The sequence below is a fragment of the Otolemur garnettii genome, unplaced genomic scaffold, assembly GCF_000181295.1.
Source record: "Otolemur garnettii isolate 467f Iridium unplaced genomic scaffold, OtoGar3 scaffold00013, whole genome shotgun sequence".
Lineage (NCBI taxonomy): Eukaryota > Metazoa > Chordata > Mammalia > Primates > Galagidae > Otolemur > Otolemur garnettii.
This window is the reverse complement of record NW_003852408.1, coordinates 16,045,259-16,054,736: the sequence shown is the minus strand read 5'-3', so window position 1 is coordinate 16,054,736 and position 9,478 is coordinate 16,045,259. Positions and strand designations below refer to the sequence as shown.

At 40.0% G+C, this 9,478-nt stretch overlaps 1 protein-coding gene and 1 pseudogene across 1 annotated transcript in view; one reads left to right on the top strand and one right to left on the bottom strand.

Annotated features, from left to right (window-relative positions):
• The window catches only part of XRCC5 (X-ray repair cross complementing 5), a 91,713-nt gene that overhangs the window by 70,667 nt on the left and 11,568 nt on the right, over positions 1-9,478 (top strand). Inside the window, exons 17-18 of the mRNA XM_003785091.3 lie at positions 4,095-4,204; positions 6,752-6,848. Of these exons, the coding sequence (XP_003785139.2) occupies positions 4,095-4,204; positions 6,752-6,848 (207 nt within the window). The remainder of the gene's footprint in view (positions 1-4,094; positions 4,205-6,751; positions 6,849-9,478) is intronic.
• On the bottom strand, positions 4,466-6,640 carry LOC105886512 (annotated as a pseudogene).

Here is a 9,478-nt window from a genome sequence, read left to right as displayed (position 1 = left end):
GTCTTCTGGTTGGACTGATATTTACACAGCCTCTACCCACAATGGTCAATTTAGATCCTATTAGTAATAGGCCAGAAAGGAAGCCTGTTTGTGATCTGTGTCTGTTTTAATTGCCTGTGTTAAACACAGACTAGTCAGGCAAACGTCTCTGTATGTTTCTGGCTTAAATCAGTGATTGTACTTTACTCATGAATTTAGTTATGGAAGATTGGACTACTTGCCTAGAGTTTTATTTGCTGATGGATGTTGATTTCTTTTTCTTCTCTTAATAATGAGTGGCTTGACCATTATACACTTATTTTGATTTAAGTGATTTTTATTATCACTTTTTAACTTTGTTTTTTTTATTAAGATGCCATTGTCATTGGCTGTATAACTGTGTTCCTAACATTTAAAAATTATGTAATTGCTGAAATGTACAAAGCATGCAGCTTTTCAGGGAGTACAATTCACATGAGCCAATAATACCTGAATGATGCCCAAGTTCAGCCAAATGGTTCAAGATGCCTCTTTTTTGTCCTTTATATCTAATATGTGACAGGTGAAGAAACCTGCTGCTTTTTTGGCTGTGTCAGGTAAAAGGGAAAAAACCCACAATAAATGACTTCCTTTCACTTTGTTGTATCAACATCTGTACTCATGGGAGATGCTGGGTTAATATAATTCCATACTTAAAACCTCAAAATCTGGAGCAGACACTTCTGAAGTAGTATTTGAGATAAATGATGGCCCTATGCATGACTTAGTACCCTGAGATAGATGGCCTTTCCAATGGCCATTTTTTCATATTAGCTACTAATGAGTATTATTGAGTCACTGACTAATTCTGGAGAACATTTTGGTGAGTTATAATTGGGGCTGTGATTTACTGAGTATGAAGACTGACAGGCCCTTCCTTAGCCCTGTAATTGATGTGGAAGCCGAGAGAAGGACTCTGATGATCAGCACTTCCTTTCCGTGGGGCAGGGGGTGGCAGGGAAGTCAAAAGCATAATCCAGCCCGAGTAGAATATTATTTTTGTCAGCCGTTTGCGCATTTTACTCATATTAAGAATGGCAGGAAAACGTGGAGTGCCGCCAAGCTTGGGAAGGGCAGTCTCTCGTCCACGTCCTGTTCTCATACTCAGTATATTAAAGCATCATCCATCACAGCTATGCCCTGGTGTTAAATGGTTCATTATGGTCAGTGAACCACAAAATAGTCTAGGTAGAGAGGGCCAGAATTTGGAATCACAGGCAGATGCACAGGCCATATTACTGATTATTCCCAGAAGGATATAATCTGGCTTTTTGTATTCATTGGATTTTTTGGAAGTTTAGATGTGTTTATCCACCTGTGTTTCTGAGCCCTTTGGAAGAAAGCATAGAATAGTCTAACAAGTAAATAAGAAAAACAATATCCAGATGGGCCCACAGCTACACCAGGATGTAGTTTGCAAGTAGAAACTGGATGCTGAGGTTCTCACTGCCTTTGCCTTGCTACCTTTTGTGTGTTGTTACTGCAGATGGATTGTTGGCTTTGGCGTGTGCTTTATTTTCCTCTCCTGGACGTTTTTCTCTGTATGATGGCAGCTGCATGTGTGCATTCCATCCTATTCAGGATGAAATGAATCGGGAAGCTATGGTTTATTGCAAAGCAGTTCAGTACCTCTCCAGTGGAGTGGTGGGCTCCTAGCTCCAGGACTCCCTAAGCCGCAGTCCTTTAATCTTTCATGCTCTTTATGCTCTTTTCCTTGTAGTCTTATGTCATAGTTTGGACATAGCAGACAACGCTCTTCTTTTAATAATCTCTTAGTACCTGTGATGCTTTATCCTCCTGTTCCTCTTTGGCCTCCCTCTTCAGCTCCCGCTCCTCTCCCCAGCCTCCAAGTGTTACTGCTCCTAACAGGCTTGATCTTGAACTCCTTACTTCTACCCTTCTACCCTACCGTACTGTTCCCTCCACCTTTTCCTCTCTAGTTCTTATCCCTTCTTTCTTTCCACCTACTCTCGCCTGTGTCCTAGACCGTTTGCTTTTCTCCAGACACACCCTGTGTATTCCAACCTCTTTCACCTACTTTGGCTCTTTCGGTTTCCTGCTTTGTAACAGCCAAATTCTATCTTTCATTGTGTAGCTGAAAAGCCATTTTAATTCATGAAGCCTTCTATAATCAATAAAGATTTTTAGAAATTCACATCAATTAATATATTATATAATACTCATAGCCCTCTTCACATTTACCTCTTGTTATTATTTTTGTGTCTGTGTGGCAAATATTATATCCTATTAGACTGTAAACTCAAAGGGTCTTATCTTCTACTTAATTGTACCTCTTATAAACTTCAAAATCTGAAACAGACCCAGCATAGTGCCTTACAGTAGTTATGCACAATAAATATATACTAGGCTAAACTAATGAAAATAATCACTAAATCGAACAAATAGAAATAGCCTTTTAAAGACTTCTCTTAGATTGAACTTACAACCTTTAGAATTATTGCCCTTGGCCTCTAAAGGTTTCTATTTGTGCCCAGATATATAACTTTGAGTGAACTTTACATCACACCAAGAAGGTACGCTGTTATCAGGTACGCTGTTATCAGACGTTGCTGTTACTTTCCCTTTCAAGCTGAAGAAGGGCTATAGCTTCTGTTTGCTTTGAGCTTCCTGTTGATGGTTCTCTGCTCTGCCTACTAATCAGGGCTGTATTATTTACCTTGTTTAAAAAGACCCATCTGGACATTCTTTCCCTCCTTTGAATTGTAGTTGGGTATTAATTCACTGCTGCAGGACACGTTGGTAAAGATTTCTGAAATTGCAGGGCAACGTTTCTTTAATCCTTCGAGTTTGTTAAGTGCTTTACTGTAATGGAGATCATAATCTCTTAGTTGGTGGAAGAGATGAAATGGTTACTGGGGATACTTTTCTCTTGCTGCAAAATTGCTATATGGGAAAGTACTTTGTGCACTCTTTTAAAATCCTTTCCAATGCTATAAGGTCTTCAGGAAATAGGTAGATAGCACTGATTTCACGTCCTAAGGCATTGAGTTATGTTCAGGTCGCTATGATTCTCAGAGTTAGTGGCCTTGAGCCTTCATTGGTGAAGCTCGTAGTTTCCTTTAGGGCTGTGCACACACATCCGTAGCTATTAGAGTGCTCAGATGAGGCTGGGATTTGGGGAAACATGTAGTCGTATATCTTGACCATTCAGCATAAATTGCCGAATCGCCAGCTAGCAAATGCTTGCGGGAACACAGGAGAGAGGGAGCCTTTAGGTCATGAATGCTCACATCTCCCTGGTTTGTTCTTACATAGATTTTAAGAGTCATTTTTGATCTGCTCGGCAAATTAAGTTTCCTGATGACTTTAAGTTTCTATTTTCCTCTGCTTTTTTTTTTTCATACTAAAGAATTTTATTGTTTCTTTGTGAGGCAGCTGCAAGTTGTAACCCACCTTGGAAATGGCAACATTGTTAATGTTTTTCTTCTTTGTATGGCACTGATAGCATTGCTTGTTGACCGTGTTTATTAAGTATCCATGGCTTGTGAAGTGCTGAGCAACAGGGGGAATATTTAGATCCAGCTAAGGGCATAAGATATATAGTGATGATTTCTCATTCTAACTGGATATTATGTAAAGACTAGGGCTGGTCTTTTCTAATTTAACCTGGGATCAGTAGAACATGGGGTATCCCCCTGGCTTGTTATTTTTCATTGCCTGGCACTGTTTGACAATAATCCTGAGTGGAATTAGGGGAGGAACTAGAGAGAATCTATTTTCTTTAGTTTTGAGTTATCCAAAATGGTCCCTGAATTCTGGAGGGAAGATAATAAGCAACGACAAAGACAATTTAAAACATAATAATAACTGCAACCTCGTATGTGACATCCCCAAAAGACGTATTTAGCCATAATTCTCAACATCTTAGAAATCAAATTTTATATTTTCACAAATAAGTATTGGCTTTTGAAACCTGAATTTTACATCTCATCTCCCCCTAAAAGAAGTATGGCTGTTATGTGTACTGACTATGAGGCTCTTGAACCATAATACAGAAGCCCTTTCTCTAACAAGCATCACTCCATCCTCGAAAAATTTGTTGTTTTATGTTCTAGTGAGTCACCAGCTCATCAATCTCATTGACCAGTTTTTGGATACTAATGACACGCCCTATTTTATGAAGAGCGTGGACTGCATCAAAGCCTTCCGGGAAGAAGCCGTGCAGGTAACACGTCTCTGCCTATCTTCTCCTCCCAACAGCTAGCCACTGTCCAGGGGAGGGACCTACAGCATTCCACAGCTAAGCCTGGGCTTTGGGGAGAATTGTCGTCCGTGCCAAGACAGGTAGAAAGGACTAAACTCATATCATTATCATTGTCCTTTTTGAGGGGGAATAAAGATAGGAGTCTGGGTGGGTGGACTGTTCTTCCCCTGGGGATTAGCTTTTTTTTTTTTTTCCACACTAGTTTATTTAGGGGTTTTGTTTTCACTCCTCAATAGATTTTATGTAGTTCTCATATGCTTCTTCACTCATTAGTTCATCTAGTTCTAGTTACTCAGTGTCGTCTCAATCAGCACCCATCTTGATAACAAGATTTATTGACAAGTCCTAGAGTTTTGCCAGAGCTTCATCAATTTCAGTTACTTCTGGTAAAGGAGACTAGAGTTCACTAGCAGCTTTCACACTTTCACAGCACCAAAGTCATCTTGTTTAATTTGTCCCAACTGCTGGTTATTAGCCCTGCCCTGCACTAGCCCTTCAGGTAGACTATCGTAAACAATATCTTCCAAAGCTTCCTGTGCCAAATTGCTGATTCCCACTGTTCCAACACCATTTTGTTGTTACCCATTCATGTTTATCTGTGAATTTATGTACTGAGAGCAGAGCAGTCCCGTGTGTAGCATCTGGTCCGCACCCAGTCCCAGCCACTAGGGCTGCAGTGGGCAGGGTGCAGGCTGCAGGCCACAGCCCGCAGGTCCATGCCGCTTGAAGCACCATGTTCTCAGGGACACTGAGGGTCACTGCCATGTGCCTCAGCCATTAGGATTGAAGGAGGTATTATCTTTTTTACATTAAAGCCTTGGCTTTATATTCTTAGTTGGTGATCCAAGGGAATTTCCATTGTAACCTCTATGTTCCAGTCGTTATTATAAAGGATGGGTTAGCTATCTTAGAGAAATTGATAGAAAATGCAAATTGATATAATTATTGAGAAAGATTTTATGAAGACAGAAGTAGGGATCTGAATGCTAGAATAAAAAGAAAATTGCAGGAAACCTTTTTCCAAAATCTCTCACATTGTTTATAGGCTTTTATATCTCTAGGCAAGAGGTGAGCAAGTTTAAATTAGAAAGTCTATTTTTAAAATAGGCAGGCTTGTAGTTTATGTTCTTGTGGGGGTGCTTATTGAATATTTGCTGAATGAATGAACAAATTAATGGTTGAACAATTTTGGTACTTACAGAGAATGACAAGAAAATGAGAAAATCATTAAAATTAAAGATTCAAAAGTAAATGATGCAAGTACCCAGATAAAAAGCAAAATTTTGGGAAAGTAAGACAACACTAAGGATGACTCAGTCAGGTGGAGACAGATTTGGTTAGATGGAAAAAAGGAGTAAAAATGCACTGCTGGTTATTAGCCCTGCCCTGCACTAGACTGAGTGTCTGGTAACCCCTGTGTGTTTTAAGGACGCCGCCATGTATCCTTAAAAGCACCAGGTCGCTGGGTTCTTTTTCTTTTTTCCTTTTTGTTAAAATAGACTTTAAACTTGTTCACCTCTTGCCTAGTGGTATAAAAGCCTATAAACAATGTGAGAGATTTTTTAAAAAGGCTTCCTAAAGTTTTCTAATAAAACAAACAAAACAAAAGCCACACCAAAGGGTGGGAGAACTGAGTAATTTTCAGCGTTCTTTTTATCTTAGCATTCAGACCCCGACTTCTGTCTTGCTGTGTTGCCCAGTATAGGCTCAAGCGATCCCACCACCTCAGCTCCCCAGTAGCTAGAACTGCAGGTGTGTGCCACGACGCCTGACTGTGTTTCTTTAAAAATAAGAGCCAGCAGTGGAAGAAGAGCAAAGACTCCAGGGACGTGTCAGTCAGTCTTCACGCAGAGAACTTTTTTGAACTGTAAAAGCTCAAGAATAAAGAAAGGAAGAAAGTTTTATAGGCCAATTAAGAAAATGAGAATACTAAATATTATTTGCTTCTATGTAGGAATCATTATTGATTTTTTGTGTGGCATATAATGGCATGTGAATGTGCGAGTGTTTTTTCTCTTTGTGAAGAGTATGTATGTTAGATATTTCCTACAGAAATGTTTATAAATGAAGTAATATGACTAAATTTTGCATCAGAACCATCCAAGGGTCTGGGAGAAGGAAGGGGTCTAGGTGAAGAAAGATGGGTTGAGTTGCTAACTGCTGAAGCTGGGTGATGAGGCTGTGATCACTCACTAAATTATTCTGTTCTTGTTTGGATACTAATGACACACCCTATTTTATGAAGAGCGTCTATATTAAAAGTTAAAAAACGAAGTGCCAGGCCACGGAAAAAACGAGGTGGCATACTCTGCACCTTCCACAGATGGAGCATTTCTGGTCCCCAGTGAACACAGCTCCATTTGCAATGCCAGCTTCCTGTTTACCAAAGAAGAACATTTTACATTTTTATATGTATCAATACGGTGATTCAGACAGTGCTGTGGTCTGGGGCCGGGTGGGTTTTGTGTTTACGCTGACCTGCCGCTTCTCCCCCGACTTGCCCCATAGTTTGCAGAAGAGCAGCGCTTCAACAACTTCCTGAAAGCCCTTCGGGAGAAAGCAGAAATTAAACAGTTAAATCATTTCTGGGAAATTGTTGTTCAGGGTAAGTTGCCATTTGTCTTTTGGTCCAAATATTTATGCCATTTTTTTCCCCAAATAAACATATAAATTCTAAATATAAGTTATGTTTTATAGCAACCCAGTGACTTTCTGCTTGGCCTTGGGAAAGGCTTCCCCCTTACTCAGCAAAGATAGAAATTGATCAGTAAGAAGGACACGTAGAAGTCCCAACTGAAACTCTGAACAGCAGGACCCGTTTCCACTTGCTGAGTGGAGCAGCTGTGCAGGCAAACGTTGCCCCTGTCTCAGACTTTTAGGCCCTTTCAGCTCTGCTGGATCCAGAACCCTTTCTTCCCCTTCCCACATTTTGCCTCCCTTCTCCTTTCGTGAGCATGTCCTGCGGCCTTCCTTACCAGCCGCAGCATCTTCCCCAAAGCCTTTCCACTCTTTGCTTATCCATAGTGACCAATGGAAATCCAACTCCTGAAGAAGGCAGCACACATCTTGTCCTTGTTAGGCCTTATCTTTGCTTTTATTCACGCCATTTGCCCGTGTTTTAACCTGATCTTAAAGGCCACTTTTCATCACACAGGCAACTGTACCGTGACAGTTAATTTTTCAGCCCTTTAACTTCTACGCTGGTGAGCAAAAGCAATTAGAATAGGTGGTGGATGGGGTTCCTCAAATCACTTTTGTGTCTCTGCTGTCAACCTAGGAGATGAAAGAAACTGATTTGAGTATTTACTGAATGCCTATAGCATATTATTTGTTGAAAGAAACTTACAGAACATACGTGAGATACATGCTTCCTGATAGAGTATATGCTATTGAGAGAACACAAACTGTCTGTGCCATTTGGAGGTACAAATGAACATTAAATGCAAGGGTATTGTGCATCAGCCCTCCGAGGTAGCAAAGAAATCTTGAGAAGACTGAAGAGTAGATTTTCTGTCTTAGATCTGTTCTCACTGAGCTAAAACTGATGCTCTGTGCTAAGTGGTAGGTGTGCCTCCCGCTGAGGAGCCTGTTTCCTTTTGTCCTGGTGCTGTGGCCTCCCTATAATAGCCAGTGACACTGCTGCAGGCCGACATGGACGCAGCATACCTGATGGGTTGGGTTAGAAGCAGACGCCATTCCGTCATCTTTTATCTATTGAGCTGCTGCGTACTACAGTGAGTCCTCACTTAACCTTGTTGGGGGGTTCTTAAAAACTACAACTTTAAGTGAAAGGTGTATAACAGAACCATCTTTTCTCATCAATATTATAACAAAATGACATTGTTCCAGGACCTACTGTACATCATTTCACTTAAAGTCACAGTTTCCAAGAACCTATCAACAACCTTAAGAACTTACTTACATTAAGGGGATATAAAGATGAAATATACTGGAGAAGGATGGAATATACTGAGAAAAGTGTATTCCATTCAGGAAGATAACATATGTACAAAGAGTTATGTAAGAGAAGATATGATGTGAGCCATTTCAAAGGGATAAGAAGGTCATCTGAGAATTCTAAAGAAGGGCGGCCTGTTTGCATCTGGAGTTGATCAAGGAAGGCTTTATGGAGCAAGTGGCATTTGAGATGTGGCCTTTATTACTTACTGCACAAGGAAAAGTAGGAGAAAGAGTAATGTAGGATGAAACAAACACTGTGAATCAGCTACCTTTGTAGTTTTGTTTTTATTAAATCATAGCTGTGTACATTAATGCAGTCATGGGATATAATGTGCTGGTTTTATATACAATTTCAAATACTTTCATCAAACTGGTTAACATAGCCTTCATGGCATTTTCTTAGTTATTGTGTTAAGGCATTTTATACTGTACACTTAGTAAACTTCATATGTACCCCTGTAAGATGCACTGTAGGTGTGGTCCCACCAATTACTTTCCCTCCACCCATCCTCTCCCTCCCCTCCCCTCTCTCTCCCCTTTCCCCTTCTTTTTGGGCTACAATTGGGTTATAGCTTTCATAAGAAAGCGATAAATTGGTTTCATAGTAGGGCTGAGTACATTAGTTACTTTTTCTTCCATTCTTGGGATACTTTGCTAAGAAGAATATGTTCCAGCTCCATCCATGTAAACATGTAAGAGGTAAAGTCTCCATCTTTCTTTAAGGCTGCATAATATTCCACGGTATACATATACCACAATTTATTGATCCATTCATGGGTCAGTGGGTACTTGGGCTTCTTCCATGACTTAGCAATTATAAACTGGGCTGCAATAAACATTCTGGTACAGATATCTTTGTTATAATGTGATTTTTGGTCTTTTGGATATATACCTAGTAGAGGAATTATAGGATCAAATGGCAGGTCTATTTTTAGATCTCTAAGTCTTCTCCAAACATCTTTCTAAAAGGAACATATTAGTTTGCATTCCAATAAGTAATGCAGAAGTGTTCCCTTTTCTCCACATCCATGCCAACATCTCTGGTTTTTGGATTTTGTGATGTGGGCTAATCTTACTGCAGTTAGATGATATCTCAAAGTAGTTTTGATTTGCATTTTTCTGATAAATAAGGATGATGAACATTTTTTCATGTGTCTGTAGGCCATGCACCTGTCTTCTTCAGAGAAGTTTCTCTTCAAGTCACTTGCCTACCCTGCGATGGGATCACTTGTTCTTTTCTTGCTAATATGTTTGAGTTCTCTGTGGATTCTGGTT